We start from the raw sequence: 24,717 nt of genomic DNA, 5'->3' as shown, positions 1-24,717 counted from the left end.
AATTCACCTACGGTGTAAAAAAGCCACCACACTCTCTGGCTCTCACTGAAAATATCCAGAGACTATAGTCGCCTACTGGGACTGGCTGTGGGTCGGTATGTGCGTTTTACATCATTGATTTATTTTATCGGGCGAGGCAGATTTTCATCTCATTCATGTTGTCCCCTGCCTGGCTGGACCCGCTAGCGCGCGCTCTTCCACTCTCTCTCTCTCTTTTTGCTTGCTCGTTTGACTCATATAGGCTCACCTCCGTGACACATTATTCGTTACATTTTCACGTTTATCTTTCTTTGTTTCCAAATCTCTCGTCCTTACGGCGAAACACATTTTCTATCCAATGCACATCCCGTTAACTGTCTTCGGCCTTTTTTTTGGGACCGTTTTGTAATGCGATGGCAGCAACCATGTTCTCATAATCTACCATTTCACCAAGAGAAACCCATGTTCCGGTGTTGTCATCTCATCTCACTATACTCAAAAATCTCATCACGGCGAAACTCACGCTTGCTTTGCGGTGTGACTCATTTGAACACCGTTCGCGACGCTTTTATATTGTCAATCATAGTGAAACGATCTATCCACAATGTGTGATCGTTCAAATACCCAGCATGAATGATGAAAAGCAACTATTTCTACTGAAAACCCCCACATTAAACATTGCATTGTCGAGGGTGAGCATCCCCAAAAAATGCTACTTTGCTCACGCTCATCACTCATCTCGTCTCACTTCCAAAACTAAGATCCGAGGAAATGACAAGCTGATCCCATCGACCTCTGCTGCTACTGTTACTACTACTACTACTACTACTACTACTACTACTACTGCTACACTGGCTGCACCATCCTCTCAACCTCACTACTTTTGCACGGAAAAGCACACAGATGCTGATAAACATGACACACAACGCCATCGTAGCCGCCCGTGTTGTACGAATAGAGAGAAATCTGTGCTTCTTACATTTTGCTTCCGCCAACTTGACTGCACTTCCTTCGGGAGTTTAATTTGACACCACCATCATCCGAGCAGCCGCAGCCTGTAAGACGATTCCTTCTCGCTGCACCCTCACTTCCTCCGCGACGAATTCACGTTCACTTTTGCACACTTTTCATCTCACTTGCGTCGCGCAACTGAGAATCATCCTCGCCTCACGACGACACACTGGAGTCGGTCGAACACGGTACGGATTTCGCCACCCCGCCCTTGTGTGTATTTTTGCGTACACTTTCCTCGCACCACGGACAAGGCACCGCCGTTGCACTTTTCCTTCTTCTCTCTCGGTGCAGGCGCAACCACACTGTCCCCACACACTCCCGGGTGGATCGGGGCTGGGATGAGCAGCAGCAGCAGCAGCAGCGGACTGGATGGTGTACCGTTTGACCGAGGCCGTGCGTGCCTGCCGCACACACAGGGTCGTAAAAACGGATGGACAAAGATGGTACCGGAAGCACGCATTCACGTACACCACGGCAAAAGCTCTGCTGTCGACACACACGGGGGAATACGCGCACGGGTTTCACTCAATCGGCCATTAAGATGACGCGGTCGTCGTCTCGCTGGGCCTCGGCAGATCGGCGGATATGTTTTCTGCACAACTTCTGGGCGTGAAGGCTCCGCTAGCAACACGCACACGCGAACGCAACTGCTTCCCGGACAGCTCGACCGGATGCACTTTTCCGGCTCGATTTAGTTTGCAAAGTCAGGCCAAAATCGCCACCGTTTTCTTTTACCGTGAAAAGAAAAGACTTTTTCTTTGCTGCTTTTTCTGCGCTCTTCCCACTAGTGATGTGCATCATACGACAGGAACGATACAATCCTATCCGACTTCGAAAACGACCAGCACTGCTGATCCGCTTCGCGAATCTTGCGTTCCGGGTGCTCAAACAACCATTTCCCAATGAATGTTTACCGCTTTTCAACCGCGATACAACCGCAAACGCGAAAAGCTCGCGTGAAAGGCGGTCGCGTCACGGCGGTTTCCTCGAAATTCGTGTCGTCAGTACAATTTTGCTTGTGGTTCTTCCAGTTGCTGGTTATCATAGGTAGTTCGTGAATATTTATCATGGTGGGCCAAGATTGCATGTTACTGCTTTTATGCAACGGAAGCCCATCGAGAAAAATATTCAGAGAAATTTCTTCTGGCACGGAAGTATACCTAAAAATATACCGTTTAAATAAAATAAATTACTTTTAATAAATTATCTGAGTAAGAAAATTAAATACTCCTTACCGTAAATTGTCCGTGAGACTCTTCTTAATACTACGGCTCCAGAACGAACCGTTTCCGAGAACAATTATTTCCGGGCGTACTCTCTATTAGTGTTGAGTACTGTTCTGGCATCTTTAGGAAGCACAAACTTTGTTTTTGTCTTCAGAATTATTAGCAACAAATTTATCGCCGAGTGCTTTTGATTCGTAGACAACGCAAAATACTTCAAATCTCTAAAATTGTCATTGATTAAAATCAATGACAACTTCATTTCCCTCACATTCTTCATCGCTGAAACTATCGGAGTCACTAAGAGGAGCGTTAACTTCTTCGTCGTCGATAAATGATCCATCGCCATTCAATTCCACTGCTGTGTCAGAGTTTGATTCCGCCATACCTTAAACGAAGAACGAATTACAATTGAATGTAAAACAATAGAGTAAATAAAAGAAACCAAAACTGACCATCATTAGTACGGTCATAGAATGGCATAGTCGATGTATCACTCTCTTCTTCTTTTCTCATTTCTTCCAATTGTCGTTTTCGTCGGTACAAAACACCACTCTTTTTTAAGTATTGCACGTAATTTTCGTGAGACATTTCGTTTGATAATATTCGAAAGCAAAGCACAATCCTAATCCCAACCACAACCAGTATCACAACTCCTATATAAATCAAGCTACACCAAAACTTTTGTTAATCAACACAGGTCAATACATTGGACCACGACTATTGATGTCAAATGACAAAGCTGAACATGCCAAAAAAAAATCGTTGAATAGGAACAGCAACTGAACGAAGTTTGAGAAAACTTTCGAGGACAACGAAAAGTGGCAAAATTTTTGAAATTTTTCAAGTCATTTCAGAAACTATTGAAAAATTTCGTCCCCTGTCCTAACTTATAAGTTAGGCTTGATATAAAATAGCATGGTTCAGAACCGATTTTCCTTTAAGACCACAAAGTCGAAGTCCGAGAACAAATTATAATTCCACGACTTATATTAGACTTTGTGGTCGTAGTGAGGCTATCTGGGAAAGGCACGCATGGAAACCGTAAATCGAAACGCCATATGGGTATTTAAAAATTGCCTGTTAGAAAGAGCTGTACGCTCACCAGTATATTATACCCACTTAGGATATGTGAAACAACAAATACCGAAACTATAATAGAGCCAGTCGTCGACGGGTCGAGGAAAAGGGTTCTCCCGCGACTTGTGACTTGAGCTGTCAAACAATTTCTGTCTTTTCTCCATTGCCCGGACAATTTTTGTCCAACTAATTTTAAAACCAAGTAACTGCCGTCCACTGTTGTACCAAAAAGAAAAGGGAATCAATTTGAAGGAAATCACCTATTCTAATAAATATATCTTTCACGCGAGCTTTCCGCGTTTGCGGTTGTATCGCGGTTGAAAAGCGGTAAACATTCATTGGGAAATGGTTGTTTGAGCACCCGGAACGCAAGATTCGCGAAGCGGATCAGCAGTGCTGGTCGTTTTCGAAGTCGGATAGGATTGTATCGTTCCTGTCGTATGATGCACATCACTAGTGGGAAGAGCGCAGAAAAAGCAGCAAAGAAAAAGTCTTTTCTTTTCACGGTAAAAGAAAACGGTGGCGATTTTGGCCTGACTTTGCAAACTAAATCGAGCCGGAAAAGTGCATCCGGTCGAGCTGTCCGGGAAGCAGTTGCGTTCGCGTGTGCGTGTTGCTAGCGGAGCCTTCACGCCCAGAAGTTGTGCAGAAAACATATCCGCCGATCTGCCGAGGCCCAGCGAGACGACGACCGCGTCATCTTAATGGCCGATTGAGTGAAACCCGTGCGCGTATTCCCCCGTGTGTGTCGACAGCAGAGCTTTTGCCGTGGTGTACGTGAATGCGTGCTTCCGGTACCATCTTTGTCCATCCGTTTTTACGACCCTGTGTGTGCGGCAGGCACGCACGGCCTCGGTCAAACGGTACACCATCCAGTCCGCTGCTGCTGCTGCTGCTGCTGCTCATCCCAGCCCCGATCCACCCGGGAGTGTGTGGGGACAGTGTGGTTGCGCCTGCACCGAGAGAGAAGAAGGAAAAGTGCAACGGCGGTGCCTTGTCCGTGGTGCGAGGAAAGTGTACGCAAAAATACACACAAGGGCGGGGTGGCGAAATCCGTACCGTGTTCGACCGACTCCAGTGTGTCGTCGTGAGGCGAGGATGATTCTCAGTTGCGCGACGCAAGTGAGATGAAAAGTGTGCAAAAGTGAACGTGAATTCGTCGCGGAGGAAGTGAGGGTGCAGCGAGAAGGAATCGTCTTACAGGCTGCGGCTGCTCGGATGATGGTGGTGTCAAATTAAACTCCCGAAGGAAGTGCAGTCAAGTTCGCGGAAGCAAAATGTAAGAAGCACAGATTTCTCTCTATTCGTACAACACGGGCGGCTACGATGGCGTTGTGTGTCATGTTTATCAGCATCTGTGTGCTTTTCCGTGCAAAAGTAGTGAGGTTGAGAGGATGGTGCAGCCAGTGTAGCAGTAGTAGTAGTAGTAGTAGTAGTAGTAGTAGTAGTAACAGTAGCAGCAGAGGTCGATGGGATCAGCTTGTCATTTCCTCGGATCTTAGTTTTGGAAGTGAGACGAGATGAGTGATGAGCGTGAGCAAAGTAGCATTTTTTGGGGATGCTCACCCTCGACAATGCAATGTTTAATGTGGGGGTTTTCAGTAGAAATAGTTGCTTTTCATCATTCATGCTGGGTATTTGAACGATCACACATTGTGGATAGATCGTTTCACTATGATTGACAATATAAAAGCGTCGCGAACGGTGTTCAAATGAGTCACACCGCAAAGCAAGCGTGAGTTTCGCCGTGATGAGATTTTTGAGTATAGTGAGATGAGATGACAACACCGGAACATGGGTTTCTCTTGGTGAAATGGTAGATTATGAGAACATGGTTGCTGCCATCGCATTACAAAACGGTCCCAAAAAAAAGGCCGAAGACAGTTAACGGGATGTGCATTGGATAGAAAATGTGTTTCGCCGTAAGGACGAGAGATTTGGAAACAAAGAAAGATAAACGTGAAAATGTAACGAATAATGTGTCACGGAGGTGAGCCTATATGAGTCAAACGAGCAAGCAAAAAGAGAGAGAGAGAGTGGAAGAGCGCGCGCTAGCGGGTCCAGCCAGGCAGGGGACAACATGAATGAGATGAAAATCTGCCTCGCCCGATAAAATAAATCAATGATGTAAAACGCACATACCGACCCACAGCCAGTCCCAGTAGGCGACTATAGTCTCTGGATATTTTCAGTGAGAGCCAGAGAGTGTGGTGGCTTTTTTACACCGTAGGTGAATTGAGCAACCAACCAGAGCGCGGCTCAAATTCACCAGTGCATTTCATTTTTCCATTTTTCCACTTTAGGCTGGACACTAGAGCCGTAGCTTGTGTGTGTGTTTGAGTTTCGTCCGTATAGCTTGCTACGAGTCCTTTTCCCGATCTCACGTTCTCGTTAAGAATGTTGTAATCCAAGGCCAAGAAGATCACTAGAAGCTGTAGACTCAAGCAATAATAAGAAAAAAGCAATGGAAACAAGCATGCCCCCGGACCGGGGTTCAAATTGCATCCGAATCTTTCCCCCGTAGTGAGGGCTGACTATTCAATTATATCAGCAAGTCTAGTAAACCATTTAATTTATGTTTCCCGTCTACAGATGTTTGTATTATCGAGATCGTCAAAGCGAATAACGTTCCTTCTCTTCTTTTGTTTGTTTCCAGGACGCTTGCCTTGGGATGTGCTGGTTCGAAGCAAAGCCTCATGTATAAATGTGATACGCAACGCACCTTAGATGTTTTGTTCGAAGCATGCGGATAATTTACAAATGACGATGAAAAAGTGCAATGCGCTTGAGGCAACAACAATCAAATTCTTCTTCTGTTTGGCAGAGTGGCAGAATCACTTGGGTGGGAAAAGGCTTTCAAGTCAGGCCGTTGAATTACAAATTTAATTTCTGACAGTCCCAAAATCTCGCTGACTGTAAGTACAATTAAAAAGAATTAATCGTTAACAAACTTCTTCATGTAGTTGATAAAATATAACTATAATGTGCAACTGAAGAACTTTTTGAATAAAAACACATTTTTCTTTTTTTTTTTCAGTAGTAATGTTAACCTAGCTGAGGCTGAGACTCGGTGGTGAGGCGACAACAAGGCACCGCTCTTCACATGGCAGGACCTTTCGAATCCCATCAAGACCGTTTCCCCATAGTGAGAACTGACTTGACTATCCAACTACGTGGTTACTAGCGAGTCTAGTAAGCCCAATCGATGGCGTGGACTGGTGGTAGATCGATAAGCTAAGAAGAGAGTTATCCTAGCTGTGTTGAGATTCCCGCTTCGATATTATGAGTATTTCATCCAGCAAATCAATGTCGAAATTCGTAAGTTGGATTATCTCATTAGAACAAGTCCTTAAAAATCTAAAACACAATCGAGCAAATCAATGGCAAAATTCGTAAGTTGGAATTTCTCTTTAGAAAAAATCCCAAAATTTAAAAAAAAGTTAGAACAGAAATAATTGACCTCAACTTAAAGCAATTCAATTATTTTTGTATAAAATATTTTAAAAAATTGAGCTTCAAAAATGTTGCATATCTGTGCCAAATAGAAAGATAGAGATAGAGAATTTAATAATTCTGTTTCTCACCTTAAGGTGTTGTCATGTAAAATTTGACTTCAAGAACGAATGGAATTTTCCCTGCAATTTTTCAATATTTTTTTATACATTGTGATGCTTTTTTGCTAGAAGGAGCTGCGAATGTAGTTTTATTAACTTAAAGCCACAATGAAGAAATAAAAAAAGCTGCATAGCGAAAGTTGCGGCAAGTGTGACCGCCACAAAACAAGAAAGGATATTTTTGCAGTTTTTCTTTCTGCGACCGTTTAACGAGTGTAAAATTTAAATTGTTGTTAGTAAACCTCGTACAAACGATTTAGCTATTATTGGATCATATCCTTTTCGTTCCTAACGAAAAGGTGTAAAATTAAAAAAAAAAGACAAATAGGATTCTAAACGTATTCAAGTATTCCTTTGTGAATTTAACAGTACTGCGCCTCACTCGGATGTCTCATCAGGTAAAATGGAATAGCAAAAGCAAGGGTTGACATCTCTATAATTCTTCAAAGTAAACCTGATAGGCTAGAAGTAATGGGTAGGAAAAGAGTTTATACACTTATTCGCTACGCTAACATTGTTGATCCGCACCTGCTAAAGATCAACAATAACTGCTGATCGCTGATGTGATTGTGTTCCGCGGCTGATAAAGTTGCTAATAATTTTGCTATCCCTGGACTAGTTTTTAAAAACATCATGAACAAGCATTCGCTCTCTACAGCTTGAAGAATCGCTCAATCCTTCTATTTCTACAGTAGCTAATTCTGTTCTGAGCATACTCGTTCATTATTGAAGCTAGAGCCACAAAAGGAGAAGGGACGGTGTCATAGTGGATGTGGGTAACACTATCCACCTTACCGTAGTGATCAGCAAACCATTGACCAGAATAGTGTCCAAAACTACTCCGACCGCCGTTGTCTGTGTTACGACAATACGGTGGTAAGCCGTATTAATATAATGTTAATAATTCTGTTCTAACTAGACCCTTTACTTGGTCGAATCTTATGCAAAAATAGTTACTTGGCCAATTACTCAATTAGTTAAATTGAATTGATCCATTACTGGATCGATAACAGTAGAAAAGGGCAATACAGTAAAACGAAAGGATCAGAAAGGCAACAAATTTCAAAGTATGGATAGTGATAGGTTGGGGCGGACCGATGGTGTATGCGACAGCGGCGCCGGTCTTCAAACGGCAGGACCGGGGTTCAAATCTCATCCGGACCGCCCCCCCGTAGTGAGGTCTGACTAACCAACTACGTGGTATCGGTAAGTCTAGTAAGCCATTTCGATAGCCGGCATGACCTTAGAGGTCGTTACGCCAAGAAGAAGATAGCGATTGGGTTCTTTTAAGAAAGTAGAAAATCGCCAACAGTTTACAACTATTTATAAAGTCATACAACTATTTTATAAGAAATATAATTGTTGATGCGTTGTTACAAGTAAGTTGCATATGATTTTAATATCCGAAATGGAGTGGCTTTAGAACACGTGTGGTAAGTGTAAAACAAAAATTAAAACATTGTAATAAAATGCCATATACATGTATATTTCATATATAAGAAAGTTGCCAGTTTTCCCGCTCGGTTTTTGGCGTTGGAACGAGCTGGCAGTAACAGGAGAGCATGCATTCGCGGAGGCAGCTGGTATCGTGCTTAAAATTTGTCAAATTCAAATTTTCGAACTCGAAATTTCGAATTCGAGCTTCTGCCAGCTATAATTACTAAGCAATTGATGCGCCGCTAAGTATGCAAAGCGCAAAGCACTTGGCGGTGTTTTTCCCCTACCAGCTGAGCAAAATTCGATGTTTTATTTCGGGAAAATGCTACCTCCTGCACTAGCATTGTCTCCTGTTATTCGAAATCAAATTTTGGAGCAAAATTTTTTGGCGCTTTCCGATGCAAATAAGATCGGAATATTTTAACTTCGGAGGGAGAACATATTTTACTACCGAACGAAATGCAAATTATAATAAAAATTGTTTCACTCATATTTTTTTAAAGTAATAAATCGAATTTAAAAATATTTCTTTTCCGATGATGATACCTGAATTTGGTTATTAAGTGTTTCGACTCGGCGCCCGTATTTCCATCCCTTCCTGTGCTGATTGTGTACATATTGCTCAAGGCATTTTCTCCATGTTTCGTTTTGTTTGATTGTTGGAGGGAGCGGGAGGGGGGCCATTGACAAGCTGAACTGAGTGAGCCGCGTGTAGATCTTCATAGAAGAGGTTCGTATCTGATCTGGCGGAGACGGAAGTTTGGAGAGTCATTTACCCATCTAAGACAAACGAACAAGTAGCAGATCGAAGGGGATACACTGTCGAGGGCAGCACTGAAATCGGTATACAAAACGTCGCTTTGACGATCCTGATACCCGGAAAAGAGAGATACAAGACACATCTCGATAGATGGCCCTAGATGACACTTAACTCCCGGAATAGATGCCAAAAGGCTTTTCAAATCATCAGTTACTCACCTGCACCTAACTAGTTGAATTTAGAAGGTAAGTCACCGATCGTTGTGCTCCAACAAGAGCCAGTGGGTAAGGCACAAATGTTCACAAACAAAAAAATATTTATTTCTTTCGCTCGATAAAAGGTTTTGTTCCACATCATTGCCTTACGTCTCTAACTAAATTTTGCCGCGTAGCTTCGTGTTCGCTCAGCGAGTAGACAGATTATTACGCACGCGTACACTACTACCCCTTTCTTTCATCTCTAAACCTTCCTCTCGCTCTGTTTCGCGAGCCTTAAATATACGAGAAAAAAAAACCGGAAACTACTGGGCATTAGAAATCCTGTATTCGATTGTATTCGTTTTTTTTTTTTTGTTTGCAGTACACGTACGGGTGTATATTTATAGGTGTATCTAAGGATATATCGGGGATGTAAATGGAAAAATTTATTCAACAAACTAAGAAAAACAAAAGCCGAAGAAGAACTCTATGGGAACGTTGCAGAGGACAGAATAAATAGATGCACATTAAGAGAAACAAAGGAAGAAGCAAAAAATGAAAAACAGGAGAAAACAGAAAGCTGCGCTTGACAATGCACTTTAATAATATAAAATAACGAGATGTTGGTCAACAGCTTACTTAAGTAAAACAAAACAAAAAAACACCGAAAAATCCATTCGTTTGATGCCCAATTTTCTGTCTACGTGTATGTGTGTGTTTTGTTTTGTTTTCGAACCACCATATTATGAAACATATTTTTAATTCTTCCTTTGCTCCTTTGCTTCTTCTCTTTGTTTAGTAGAAAAAAGGCACACGTTGCACATTAGCTGGCAATTTGCTTCGATGCAATCGATCGACGATGCGCTTTCCGGGGGGGATTTTTTTTTTTTCTCATTGCCCACATCCATACATGATGATTAGATGAGGATGATTTGCATTATTAGTGTTTAATCTGTTAAGAAGGTAATGCAGTATAATGATATTAATCAACCCCTATCCTCTTTCCTAAAGGGGGGGAAAAACAGGTGACACCAGGCGACGAGAACTCCCCAACAGATTAGTTAAGTGTCTGTTTTTTATCTCTACATTTTCATTGATCCGTAGTTGAATCCGTTCAAACCTAATAAACAACTCTTGCTGTGTTACTACAATTTCGTATGACTTTCGACTGATTTAGCTACTGCTAGAGCCACCATTTGGGGTTGTTATTCGTTGGTGGTTGTTTGTTTTGCATTATTCTCTACACTTGTGAAACGTGAAGTTTAAAATTAAAAGCTTCCAAAAACTGAACAATAAAAAAAAATAAAAACACTCACATTTTCACTGACTTTTTGCACGATCTTTACACACGGCCTCGACTGATCTATTGCGCGCTACACGATACTCGCGATTAAAACTGCTGACTGCTTATGAGTGGACTTTCTAGTTTTGCCAAATGCCTAAATGAAGGATGGTTCTATTCGCTCGCACCGCTCGCTTCCAGTGCTTGGTTTTGTTCCGGCCTTGCACCCGGGGAGCATGCCATTTCGACGGGATATTATACGCGGGTGTAGATTTGGGTTAGCAAATGGGGGTGGGGGGAAGACTTTCGATCCGAGTCGGGATCGACCCCGGCGTGGGTCGGCGAGGGTTTTACAGTGGTCTGGTAAAGTTGGCCGGGAACATGCCCTTCTCATTTGTGCCTTCCTTCGTACCCATCAGCCATCCTTCCTCCTGTACCGGAAATGCCAAAAAGAAAAAAGAAAAGAAAAAAAAAATTAGCATGCACAAATGGCCGATTTCCACACCCCAACACCTACCTGATCCTCCGGATCTTCGTACTCCACCACATTAATGACATCGCCCACCTCGAAGCTCAGCTCGTCCACATCTTCCCGGACGTACTTGTACGTAGCTTTCACGCGATACAGAACACCGGGCGGCAGGTCCGCTGTTGTCGTTGCACCTGGTGATGGTTTTTTTCCGTTGTTGTTATTGTTGTTGGTGTACATACAAGAAGAAAAAAGAACACAAAATCGAAAAGAAGAAGCGTATTGCGCCCATCAGCAAGAATCAGTATTTTTTCAGTTCAGCGACCACGGTGCATAGAAAGTTGAAACAACATGAATTAAATTATGCAATTGTGCATGAATGATTGTTTGATAAGCTTGATGTTTATTTTTTTTTCTAGCTGTTGGTGTGCAAAATGTGCACATGGTGTGCCATTACCCCCCCACCCCTCCCCCCTCCACCTATTCCTATTGATTGTCCAAAATAATACGGGATCGTGACCATCGTTGGTGCTACAAATTGGAGTTAGAGGAAGTTTTTTGGTAGTGTAGTTTCTTCAGCCTTCCTGATCATGTGTGTAAATAACATGTAACATATCAAAACAGACCCAAGAAAGACTTTTTTCTGAAATAAACATCCTTAAACGACAAAGCTTACAGGGTTTCAATCCATATAATGGAACTTTTGGATCTTTCGGAGTAATTTCAGAAGGAAACTTCCTGTGAAGCGTCCAGATAGGGGACTAGCTGGCACCCTTTTAGGGGAAGTTCGTAACACAACGATGGAACTTCTTTTCTATCTGTGCTGTAGAATTGCTGCCGTTCTGCGTTTGGTTCTCTTCCACATCAATTCCACAGAGTCGATGCTAATTTCCCCTTTTTCCCCGGGCATTGCAATGTTAAAGGGTGCCCCCGAAAGTATTAGCACGATTTCTAAATGACGTTTCTACTAAACGGATAACGTAAAACAGCTGATTCTTGATCTGCTTAATTGTTTGCGGGGCATTTCCGTTTAAGTCAAATAGAGAAATCGGAAGGTGTGAATATCGGTGCCGTACGAACCGCCATCCGAAAGATTCGGGAGAAGTCCAGCTTCGAGGATGGGCCGAAAAGTGGCCGAAATCCTGGATCCTATCTATAAACAGTTGGACAGCGGGAAATAGAAAAAGCGTTCAAGCAAAAGAAAGGAAAGTTCGATTCGCGATGTGGCCTACAAACTGGGTACATCAAAAACGGACAACGAAGACGATGAGGACCCGGATACCTACATCCGGGTGTGTTTGAATCGACGTTTGCTGGCCGTGATATGAAAAAACATCCAGTGATCCAGTGTTGTTTTTTGGCCGGATTTGGCCTCGAGCTTCGAGCCATCGAATCAATTTTACATGTTTTATGGATCGAAACCCTGCATGAATCAAGCTCGTGAAGTTTCTAGAAGTTGTATGATGATTTTTAAAATTACCACCAGTTCATCATGAGGACAAATCCTCAAGTAGAGCGTCATTGTGTTATCATTTTCCAGATCTTCAGAGATCTTCAGAGGTCTTCCAGATCAGACTAGAGAAATTGTATTGAATCATGTTAGATTGTATCATGTTTTAGAAACTCAAAACCTCGACTTTTAACGGATAGTTTAACGTCTTTTTTTCAATTCATTAGTCACTGACACGATAGGGGGCGCACCTTAACCTTTCTGAAGCGTGAAGCTAAGTGGTTTTCAGAAAAGATGGAATTTTTATAGATTACTCGCCATGGTTATGTGGCTTCTTCTTGGCACGATAATGAGACGAATGGCGCACAAGACTTATTGTTGGATAGATAGACCTCTTGTCGTCTCTACCACCGAACTGCCCATTCTCATGTGACCATCATTGAGAGTTAGAGGCTGATGGCGCTTCTGCCAATTACTGTTACGTATGTTAAACACGTCGACAATGCAAGAGACTCCTGAACTGAATCTTATGCGATCATTTTCTATCCAGAACGGAGCACGAAAAAGCACCTGATCGGTAAAACTAACGTAAATACAACAGCAGCCATAGCTGACCTTGCCCTTTCAAATGATCGTTTTTTTTTAAATCGGAATATTCTATTTATGCAATGCAAAACTTTCAAAGTTCATAGGGTAACTGGTATGGTCAACAGCGAAATTCTAGGACCAGTTTTTGCACACCTTGAAGCCCTAGATCACTGCACCAATGGCCAAGAAGACAATAAGCACCCTCCCTGATACGTTGCGAGGTCTCGTGGGGACCCTTCTGGCAAAACCAAAAACAACCATCTGATTCTTGAGGCGCCCCGAACCTTCAGTGTGTCTAGCACTTTCACCGCCTTGTCTATCGGATTCCACTGACGACGCTTCTAACGCCTAATCACGGTGCCATTCCTCTTTCTCAACCACTTTCAGTACAGCAAAGGCAATGGCTTTTGAATGTTAAAGATTGACCGAAAAACTCCTCGTAAAAGAAAAAGAATTAAGCAAAGCCGTACCCAACACAGTGGTAACATAGTTTTGTAACCAAAAAACCTCCAAATTTTCTAATGGGCGCGAGAGAGCGCCTGACAGACCACTGGTAACGAACGTGACAAACATGCTTCTATCCAAATTCCACATATTGAAAATGATAACGATAAACGCTATAATAAAATGTGAATGACAAATGATTGAGGTTGTATTGGGAGGGAGAAAACTTTTTGGCCAGATGTAAAACTAAGATTAGGCAAACAAAAGAAGAATTAAAAACAACATCCATCTACTTAATTGTGTGTGTGCTACAATATGAAAGAAAAAACACCCACTAATTGTGCAATAATGTCTAGCAGTAGCAATAAATACATATATTTGGAAAAAAGGACACACAAACGCACACGCACACAAAAACTTGTTAGCTTAAGATAAGCGGAAAAGCAAACAGCTGGGCAAAAGAAAACTGGAAATCTCTTTGTTCGAAATTATGAACACGTGACAGCAGCAGCGCATATCTTGTGCGATAGATAAATAATTAAAACAACGATTTAAAAACTTCCCAAGCATGGCCACATTTTGTTTCTTCTCGCCCGCCACTTACCGACCGTGATGGCGTTATTGTTAAAACCACCGGCACGGATTAGGTGCGGTTGTTGATACTGTTGTTGTTGTGCGATCATCAGTAGGGGCGATCGTGTGTTAGCGTTACCACCGTTATTGGCGTTATTGTTAAGATTGTTGAGCGTTAGATTGGTAGGAAAAGGATGCTGATGATGGGCGGTTAAGGGTAGTAGACTGGTATAGAGCAGCGGTTGGCTGAGGCCACCAACAGCGGGGTGTAGTGGCACTGTGGAAGACGCGAATAACGACGAGGACGAGGAGTTTGGTGCTACCAGCATCGTCGGTTGATGGTGTGTTGGTAGCGGCTGAGACGGTGTCTGCGTTACCTTATCCATGCGCGCCAATCCGGCAGCTTGCGTTGGCGGAAGCATAGTGGTAGAACGGTGAACGTGATGATCGGTAGCGGAGGCGGAAGTTGGAACACGCAATGAAGGTGCGGTTAGTAGTGTTGAGCTTGCCAGCCGACGGTACACCGGCGGCAGGTTCTGATGTGATCGTAGATGATGGGGATGATGGTGTGAGTGATGTGGATGGTGAAACGGTGAGGAACCACCGGAACCGAGTACCACGGCTAAGGTTTTTGTTTTTCCCACCCCACAGTATGAGCAGGAACGTAAGCAACCGGTTAGTTAACAGTTTGTGAGGATCGTAAGTAAAAGTAGTATGTGTTTGTATGGGTGTGTAGTGTGTGGTTGTGGGCTGTGTGGATGACTTATTCACATTAGTATTACTTGTTTGTGAAACAGCTGCGCCGGTAGTAGTGGGCGTTGGAACATCTGCATTAGCAGGGTCAGCAGTAGTAGCGACAGCATCAGCAGCAGCGGTTACATCCGTTGTTGGTGCTGCAGTTGCATGGCTGGTGGGTGGCTTCGGTGGATCAGACATCCCATTTGCTTGTGCCCCCCGAGCGTTACTGCTGATGGAGTTGGTGGCCGGAGCATCATTGCTAATGCCATTGGCGATTGATGGTTGCGTTTGGCGACCGGGAAGCTGGTTAGTGGGTGACGGTGGATGTGAATGAAGCGTACCATTTGTACCGGTGGCCGGTGTAGTGCTTTCATCCGTCGCCATCACCGCCGCCGAAACTGCTGGCGGTTCGCCGTTTTCCTTCGGTGTCGAGGTGACCGAGGCGTTTCCGTTCATTTCTGGCTCAGGCTTTGTTGTGCCGGAAGCCGTACCGTTCGTGGTCGGTGGTTTGACTGCGGCCGCAGCTGCCTTTACCACCTCCGTGTTTTGATAGGATGGTTCGTCATCTTCCGGTTGATCGTCCGGCTGTTGTCGGGTCTGTTGATGGGGCGATGGCGTTCTTGGCGACGGGAGCACACTTTGTGCGGACGTATCTGTTGGTATTGCCGGGACGGGGTAATGGTTTCAATTTTAAGGACATGTTTTCCGAGGACATGTTTTTTTCCGTTTCGCAATCCGCACGATCATTCCATCCATGTGATGGCGGAGGTGTGGTGGACGCGGTATGATTGGGAGCGCATGGGGAGCAGTATGAAAGTGTACATACACACACACACAATCACACACACATACACACAATACGCGAAGGCAAGCACGCACACACAGAAATGGTATGATCGAATGGCGCGAAATGGCAGTCGATGGGTGATCAATTACGACGAACAACCCCCAATCGGTACCCGTGAGTGAGCAATAGTACAGCATATAGAAAAAAAAAAACACGGAAGAAAGAGAGAGAGAGAGAAAGAAAAAAGAAAAAAATGTCACACACGCATGCTTTAGGCTGTATGTTGTTCAAATTTATGCTCGACTTTTAAAGATATAATTTTGATGTCTTAAATCAAGCTATATCTGAACAGACTTCTACCATATCCAAATTCCACATTCTGGACAGCCATCTTTTTTTACCCTATTCCAGGTAACCTGGCTACACAGGTAGCCATCAACTTGGGAAGCTTATAATTTTATAAGAAGCTTATAAATATTCCTTACGTTCTTTAAACTTGAAAACGTTAAGCATAATTATTTAAGTGCTTTGCACAATTTTCACAATCATAAGCTTCCTTCAGCTATTAATCGATTATATCACAAGTCTAATGTGCAATTTTCTGAATTTAACTATCAACAAACATAAAGTTATAGGTGTTTTTGTTTGAACAAAAACCGTTACTGAAGTGCCGTTAGCTTTATTTATGCTTTTTATCTGTGTTTAGGCTGTTCAAATCAATCAGTTTTAACAATTTTACGAACAATAGAGAGGAAAAGTTACCTTAGCTTTCATCAGAATATTGCAATGATATTGGTTTACGCGTAAAAAAGTTATAAGCTTCCAAATTTGCTGACTACCCGTGTAGCCCGGTTGCTCGGAATATGAAGTGTTTCTAGTTGCCCGGGACAGCGTTAATACACCAATGCTTCATTTTATTAGAACAATTGTATTCACACGTGTAGAAAAAAGAAAAACACAACATCCAAACCGATGGTGGCAATATGGAGCGAAAACATACATCAGATCATATTTACACAAAGAATTAAAACAATCAGCAAATCCATTTGTTCAATAATTAAAAAAAAAAAAACACATGTGTATGTGCGTGTGTGTGTTTGTGCAGAATAGTAAAATAAACCAGCATAAAAAAAGTAAAAACAGAAAACTTGAAAAACAAACCGAAAAAGACCACAACATCAAACTGGCGGTTGGCGTTTATATGTACATACACATAACGCGTACAACTTTAATAGCGAAAAATTGGAATTTAAATACAAAAAAAAATATACAGTACAAAAAGCAAAACTTAAACCCCGTTTATAAAACGCCAAATTTCCTATACATTTTTTTTATAGCAATTACAAAATGGAAAAGGGAAAAAAGGACAGGAACGCTTTTGAAATGAGATGAAGGTGATAAAATTTGGTGAACCAACTAACTGAAACCGTATTTCCAAAACAGCCAAAAGCAACATTGAAAAGTGACTTTACATGAAGCCAAGTAATGTAAGTTTAGTTCTTCAGAGCCCCGTTTTCGTTTGATTGATTGGTGTGTTATTGACAACCAGAATTGGATGAATGTTTCATACCACCACACATGATTCTATGAGCAAACTAATGATGCCAATAGTTTGTCTTTCTGCTTTTGATTGTACTGACTAGTATGGACAAGTGCGGTGTGTAACGATCGAACGGAATAATGGATAGAAGCACGGTATGAAAGTGGCCATATCAAGAGAAGAAGCGTATGCGAGCTGAGTTGTTCTTCTCTTTTTTTTTTTTCGTACACATTATCGGAATGGAAATGGAAACGATATACGTCAACAGAGAAAAACGTTACTCACGTCCATTGGCATTGGCCGAACCGTTAGTGACATTATTCACAATCGATAAATTCGCTTTCACTGGCGACTGCTGGGGGCTTGATGGGTTTGAGTTAGCTAAAAGACGGGGAGAAAGAAAAACAAACAGAAACATATACAATATCTGCTAAAGCAGACTTTTTGGAAGTAACAGTGCACACGGCGTGTAAGGGATTTTGTTAAATAACTAGTATTAATTACTCTCCAACCAGGGTTGCCATATTTTAATGAGCATTCTGTACCAGATTTTTGAATTATGTTTATACCAAACTGAGTAGGCTCATCTTTTTCTAAAAAAAAAATGACTGTGTCTAACTAACACATAGAAATCACAAATCGTAGCATTTTTGATGAAAATTATAGGGGTTGAACCATTTAAACAATCGGTTATTATTGTTTTGCAGTTTTTCTTAGCTTCTAATGCATTTTTCCAACGGGTTTAAAATACTTTCTATCGGCTGTTGGTGGACTGATCACACGAAGGAATGACCGATCAGAAAACTCTCGTACAGTTCCCTAGCACGTCATAAGATCTACTTGAATCAAACGGAGTGGCTTTTTCCTGGGTCACTTATCAGGGCTAGATCCTACCAGTAGATCCGCTTATCTGCTGACAACGCGTTGGGAAGATGGTAGTATTTAACTTCATACCAGCGTTCACTACTACTGCACTACTTGAGTGCGGGAGATACGCACATCCGCAGGGAAGGTAAAGGGGAAATTTCTACTGAATCACAGGGTTAACCCAGCTTCCACTAAGTTCAGACGGGTTAACCTTTTTTTTAGGGGTAAACCAGACGACTTCTCCTAATTATTTCTTACGACGGAGCGGTAAAGCACTACTGGAGTGCGAAACCAAAATCCTTATGGATTGTTCGATGGCCCGACGATCAATTGAATCTTATTTTCGTCTAGCTTTCTGTCCACCTCGATTGACATATGTTAGGAGGAGAAGAAGCTGGAATGCAATAATTTTTCCAACAAGGGGTTAAATTTGAACAATACGGCGGAGAGCCGTCATAGTCAAATATAAATATTTCCTAAGCATTTGAACAGCTTTCTAATAGCTAGATACATCATAATCACAGCCGTAATGGTTGAGATCCGAGTGAACAGCACTCAATGTAAACGTGTTCTCAATCATGGAACACAGTATTATTGAATCACCAATAACTTACTAGTAAATCGTATGCGGCTAAATCGCCCCCAAAAGCCGAGCAATTGTTCGATTCTGGTATAGAAATTTGGTATAGAAACAAACTATATGGCAACCCTGCAACACACAACGCTTGTAAACTTTAATCCCACAGACACACTTGCCACCCTACCATTGATCTTCTTCAGGGTGTAGGAACCGCGCTGTGATTCGGTGGCCAGTTTGTCGACGATCGCTTCCAGTTCGGCGTACACCTTGGACGTTTCGCTGTGGAACTGCTGTTCGCAGGCGAACAACGTCTGCAAGTTCGTCACCAGGAACAGTATTCTCGAATCGTACAGGGCCGGCAGTTCATCGTGCAGCTCCGAATTCAACACCTCGTATGTGCTCTTTGCTTCCTCCAGCTGTTCCCGGCCTCTTGTAACCTAAAACAAAAAGGGAAAGCGTGAGCGATGAACGGTCCGAAACTGTGTGCTAGTTTGCCACTCGTATGTCGACGCTACCTTCAAATCATCCTTGCGTTTGGCGGCATTCGCTTGCAGGCTCTGGAAAGAATGCCGTTGGCTATCGTAATCCACCAGCTTACGGCCACGTTTGTCAATTTTTTTCTATCGATAAAAAATAAAAGATCAATGAGCTTTTGTCTTCAACCAAGGATCGGCCAGTATCGGCCATCGGTTATCACGTACCTTCATTTCCGGAAACTGTAACGCGTAGGTGTCCAGCTGCTTCAGCACCTGGTCGGCCAGCTTGTACGAAAACTGCTGGTACTGTGTGTCGATGGTTTTAGTCTGACCGTACAGCACTTCCGAGCCGGTCCACTGGCTTTCGTATACTTCAGTTATGGCATCCATTAAGCTTTTCGAGGCATTTTGTACGGCTGTAAATAATAAAAAATGGTAAATTAAATTAATCGTGGCTTGGAATGTGTCACCCAACGATACTGCGATACATACCACGAACACATCTGATGTAGTTGGAGAATTCTTTCTGCAGCCTGGTGGCACAGGTATGCTGTCGGTTAAAGTTTGTCAAATGCTCGTCGAAAATTTCATCTGCCGTTCGGTCGACTTTGCCGAGATTTTGTAGGAGCTGAAAGTAAAAACGAAAGTTCGGGGAGCAAATTAATTTTTTTATTCGTTTCTATATCGTATGGAAGATATACAGGGTGTTCAATAAATTCGAATACAACTTTTTATCGATTTGTAGTTGTGCACTCTGTGTATTCTGTGTATTAATATAGGTGTCAGCTTTAGTATCATGTATAGGCTAACCGTTGCATGTGGTGTCGACTAACTGTCACTTAGTGTGTAAACACTGTGCACTATGAAAGAGTATCCAGGCGTGGGAAGCTGTTACTGGTTTTTATTGAGAAAAACGTCAAAATTAACACTACAAAACCGAGGTTCTGGAGTAGTTTGTGGTTCCGGCACTTCAGGATCTCTGCGCTCCGGCCCACACGGCGAAGAATATCGTCCAAGCGTGGTGTCAGGAGAATTTGACGGGATTTCTAGATAAGATGTCAAATATCCACCCAATTCCCCGGATCTCAATCCCCTTGATTACTATGTATGGTCATACATGCTGGCCAAGCAAAGCGAGTATAAAGTGAACACAATCGACCGATTCAAGAACGTTATTTCCAAGATCTGGGACGATTCGTTTGAGAAACGTCTCAAGCTCGTGATAAACTATAAAGGGAGGGTGCTCCCTCCTAATATGCCAAAAAGATAGTAAATAAACATAGCTTCAAGAAAAAAAATACTCAAAATATTATATCTTATGTTTACAGTGTTTAAACTCGTTTTTAAAGTCTATTCGATTATTGTTGCTGAGCTGACTCTCGAACAGGCCCCGCGAAGGAATGACCTCCTTCGCACGAGAGTATCGCTGGCAGCAGCAAAATATAAATTGTACAGGAATCTGCCCGAGCAAGGTCTTGCCCCAAGTTGATCTCCAAGGAGGGTTCCAAAATTCCCACTAGTTGTTCCAAATACCAAATAATTTGGGGAACCTATGCCACAGAAGGGGGAGATCTGATGAGGAGACAGTTCGGATGTGGGCAGAAATCTTGAACGTGAAAACAACCGTGCTGTGTGCGCGAGGAAAGCGTATCGAAATGAAACCACAATCACACGAGGAGGATAACCTCCTCGTGTGAGCTAACAGGTTGGCTGATAAGTCCCCGGTCTGACACATAGAATGCGCCGCTAGTATTAAATGCATATTATTTTTATATAGCACCAACCTTCAAATGATTCGTGTCAAAATTTGACGTCTGTATGTCAATTAGTTTGTGAGACAGAGTGTCTTTTGTCAAGCAACTTTTGGTTGCTTGACGAACGAAAAAAGAACGAAGAAGAAAAAAGTGTTGTTCCACCAAGACAACGCACCGTGCCACAAGTCATTGAGAACGATGGCAAAAATTCATGAATTGGGCTTCGAATTGCTTCCCCACCCACCGTATTCTCCAGATCTGGCCCCCAGCGACTTTTTCTTATTCTCAGACCTCAAAAGGATGCTCGCAGGGAAAAAAATTGGCTGCAATGAAGAGGTGGTTGCCGAAACTGAGGCCTATTTTGAGGCAAAACCGAAGGAGTTCTACCAAAATGGTATCAAAAAATTGGAAGGTCGTTATAATCGTTGTATCGCTCTTGAAGGGAACTATGTTGAATAATAAAAACGAATTTTGACAAAAAAAATGTGTTTTTCTTTGTTAGACCGGGGACTTATCAGCCAACCTGTTATTGATTGAATCTACTTTATTATCTACAAATATGGTCCTTATATAGTAAAGTTTCTTATACCTAGTTGTCTCCTTCCTTTTCTTACTATTGTTTCCCGTACGCACACAGGATTCTAGAGGTGTATGAATGTACCTAGATTAGGTAATGGTAATTGCATCCTGCATCCTACCAAAACATTCATTACCATCGAGGCATTAATGTTTGATATTTCCAACCGTTATGACGATACTTTCGGTTATTACATTTTTCATTCCTACCCGCTTCCCGGAGTTCATACATTTCGAAAATCATGAATCATATCGCACGGTGATTCTAAGCTTGAGAAATAATGTTGTCCGCATTTTGTTAACAGACCGGGTATGTTTTGGCTAAAAATATTACAATTCGACGCAACATAAGTCTGTTGAACAAAAACAGAAAGAAAAAAACAATTCACTCACCAATGATGTTAGTCTTTTGCTAAAGAAGCCGGTGCTAACAGAAGGAAAATTCTTCCCATCGTGTCAGTAGCAACAGCGGACATTACTACACTTACAAAAAAATCAAGTGGAAATGCTCAAGAGGTGATGTTTTTTTTTTTTTACGAGCCGGTCAGCAAAATGGGACAGTTTGGCTGAAGTTGCTAAAATTAGCTACGCAAATTAATCGTGTCCCTTGTGTCGGTGCGATAGTCCGATTGCGGTTGCGGGAATACATATACACGTTTTATGCGTTTAGCGTCACGATTGGGAAGACATTTGCTTCTAAACATGATGTTGGAATGGCCTCGAATAAGGTTAATCATTTGGTTTTAGTTAGTTTTTAGGGGCAATAAAATGTTACAAGCATTTCATAATAAGCAATTTTCAAAGCTGCAAAAATGGGTCACGTTTAAGGGTCCGATATTTCAAAGCTTTCATCCAACATCACATGGATTTAGTCGCCACGTGACTTCCCGTGTCCAGAACGGTGCAAACAAGCACTGGCACAGCATCACCAATAGTAACAAGGGGGGGTTATTTTATGATGAAGTCTATCGGAGTGCTTCACACACAGCAACACATAGGAACATAAGGGTGAAATCACAGCCACCACCGCGTCATCCATCGCCAAGGTTGGGTGGGTGAAAATTTATTTATTAATACACTCGCGAAAATCATACGCGTGTTTAGCGACAAGTCCTCTTCCTGCTTCCAGTAATCGCTCACAGTGTTAGTTCCCAGTTCCTCCACCTGTCTCCCAAGCGTTTTACATCATTCCGTTTCTGTACGTTTCTCGTAAGCCGTGTTCGTTTGTGAGGCATGCTAATCAACCAAGGTTTACCTTCCCAACAACTGAGCCCCAAGTGCACTTCATCGTACCAGCAGCAGCATATGGGCAATAACCCAACCCGGTAACATTCACAGCAGCAGCAGCAGCAGCAGTAAGTAGTAAGTAGTAGTAGATAGCTACGTATCTCCAAATGCTGATGGGTAGTCACGTGAGTTGTGGGACATGTGGTCACTCTAAGCGGAACACACATTCGAGTTGTGTTGATGAGAAAAATAAACCCTCCATACGGCCGAATCCAAACCAACCACCTCTCATCATTTCCAGTTTCTCGAGCTTCCCGACTTGGCAGGTAGAAAGTTAACCCATCAATTCCCATTTAGAAGCCACGGGTAGAGCTAACGCATATTTAATGATGATACATTTGGTGTAGTAAAATTAATTTTCGTTGCCTTTTTTTTACACCGAGGAAGTGTCTACTTTTGATTTTCATTTCCTCTACCACTAAGTTAGTTGTGTGTTAAAGACTAAGCCGCCATCTTAACAAGCTCATCTGCATACTCCCCAAAAACTATCAACACAACACCGGCGCACGGTAAGCGCCATCTTGTCCTAACCCCTAAACTGATAACCTACATTTCCGGTCGCTTTTTGCCGATGTTTAATACCGATTTCGCCAGCAAACAAGCGCCACCAGCTAAAAGCCATCGTGGCTATTCCGTGGATCGTGAATGGAGAGCACACAGGTGTCTGTGGGAACTCTATCATGGATAATTACACCTACACATAACTCACGGCCATGTGTGTGTGTTCGTACCTTTGCATGGCGCATAGTTCTAGTTCTCTATCTCGTTTGTATAATGTTGTTTGCCATTAAACAACAATCCAGACGCAACACACTTAAGGCCGCCCTTACGCTATGGCTCATTTGAATGTTTATTGTCCAATTACGCTGTTTTGCTGGCTTTGCGTTTGTGCTAACACTTGCTTTTTTTATTCGTCTCGTTTTTTTTTACATTGCAATCATGTAAGTATTGTCGTTTTTTGTTTAATTAGTTTACGACTTGAATTATGGATTTGGCTTTGAATGTTTTATGGAGATATTTAAATGTTTATAGATTTTATATATTTTATATTTCATTATTTAAAATAATGATACATATTTCCTGATATTTCTAATAAACATAAGACCGAATGAACTATAAATAGATATGCTAATGATGACTAAAATGAATATACATAGGGTTGTATAGGGTTTATCTGCAGATAATAAGGGTACAGCCCGGTGGTATAGGCGATAGATGCGCCGATCTACGAACGGCACGTTCGGGGTTCAAATCCCATCCGGACCGTCCCCCCATAGTGAGCACTGACTAACGAACTATGTAGTATCGGCAAGTCTAGTAAGCCACTAAGAGTGGCTAAGGCCAAGGCAAGAAGGAAGGGAGAAAAGGTCTGTCGATAATGTAAAATTATCAATGATTTTTTGATAAAGACTTCAGAAGACATAAATAATTTATCTTTATTGCAAAGCTGTCAGATGATATTTTAATAGCATCAGATGAGGTTGTACCCTGCCTTGTAGCCATTGTAATATGTCACCTAGCTTAGTCTACCATTTCATCTGAAGTCTTTTACATTATCAAGTAAACAACCCTGTGAATATATCTATAATGAACAGGGAGGAAATTCCTTCACAAATTTGTACAAAATCAGCTCAAGAAGGAGAATGCGACAACAATCCGTAATACTTAAATAAGAATTAATAAAAAAAAATTTATAATATCCATAAAACTCCATACTAACTCGTATGGCCCAATCTTTAGCCACATCCTACGCAAAGCAATAGTATAGCATGAACGAAAACGAAAGCAGACATGTGACAAACACCTAACATCATAAAAGTGAGAGTAACTCTCACCCTCTAAAAGGTAAGAACAGACACTTGTAACGCAGCTCTAAGCTTGCGGGCAACTCTACGACACTACGACGGCAATCTAGTTTTCCGCACCCAGCCAGAACCGGCTTCACTGGGTTAGACTGCACCCAAGGAAACCCATCCAACGCCCCCAACGGTACATGGTTTGA

General features: G+C 42.3%; 3 protein-coding genes and 1 pseudogene across 5 annotated transcripts in view; 1 reads left to right on the top strand and 3 right to left on the bottom strand.

Annotated features, from left to right (window-relative positions):
- LOC126561676 (SRSF protein kinase 3) overlaps window positions 1-24,717 on the top strand; it is a 415,191-nt gene that overhangs the window by 299,814 nt on the left and 90,660 nt on the right. The gene's annotated exons all lie outside the window — the stretch shown is intronic.
- LOC126563481 (intermembrane lipid transfer protein Vps13) overlaps window positions 1-24,717 on the bottom strand; it is a 136,638-nt gene that overhangs the window by 48,928 nt on the left and 62,993 nt on the right. The window lies entirely within an intron of this gene.
- Window positions 1,904-2,807, bottom strand: LOC126560808 (uncharacterized; annotated as a pseudogene).
- LOC126561798 (myc box-dependent-interacting protein 1) overlaps window positions 10,935-24,717 on the bottom strand; it is a 41,188-nt gene continuing 27,405 nt past the window's right edge. Inside the window, exons 2-10 of one of the 3 annotated variants that reach the window (XM_050218119.1) lie at window positions 19,591-19,726; window positions 19,324-19,514; window positions 19,138-19,242; window positions 18,807-19,059; window positions 17,461-17,556; window positions 14,893-15,501; window positions 14,142-14,513; window positions 11,104-11,249; window positions 10,935-11,017 (exon numbers count right to left, since the gene is read on the bottom strand). In XM_050218119.1, the coding sequence (XP_050074076.1) occupies window positions 10,937-11,017; window positions 11,104-11,249; window positions 14,142-14,513; window positions 14,893-15,501; window positions 17,461-17,556; window positions 18,807-19,059; window positions 19,138-19,242; window positions 19,324-19,514; window positions 19,591-19,726 (1,989 nt within the window). In that variant the 3' untranslated portion in view covers window positions 10,935-10,936. The remainder of the gene's footprint in view (window positions 11,018-11,103; window positions 11,250-14,141; window positions 14,514-14,892; window positions 15,502-17,460; window positions 17,557-18,806; window positions 19,060-19,137; window positions 19,243-19,323; window positions 19,515-19,590; window positions 19,727-24,717) is intronic. The other 2 variants (XM_050218120.1, XM_050218121.1) reach the window with 2 other exon arrangements.

Source organism: Anopheles maculipalpis, chromosome 3RL (genome assembly GCF_943734695.1).
Source record: "Anopheles maculipalpis chromosome 3RL, idAnoMacuDA_375_x, whole genome shotgun sequence".
NCBI classification, from domain to species: domain Eukaryota; kingdom Metazoa; phylum Arthropoda; class Insecta; order Diptera; family Culicidae; genus Anopheles; species Anopheles maculipalpis.
Note: the sequence above shows the minus strand (reverse complement) of the source record. Positions and strands in the feature narration are given on the sequence as shown.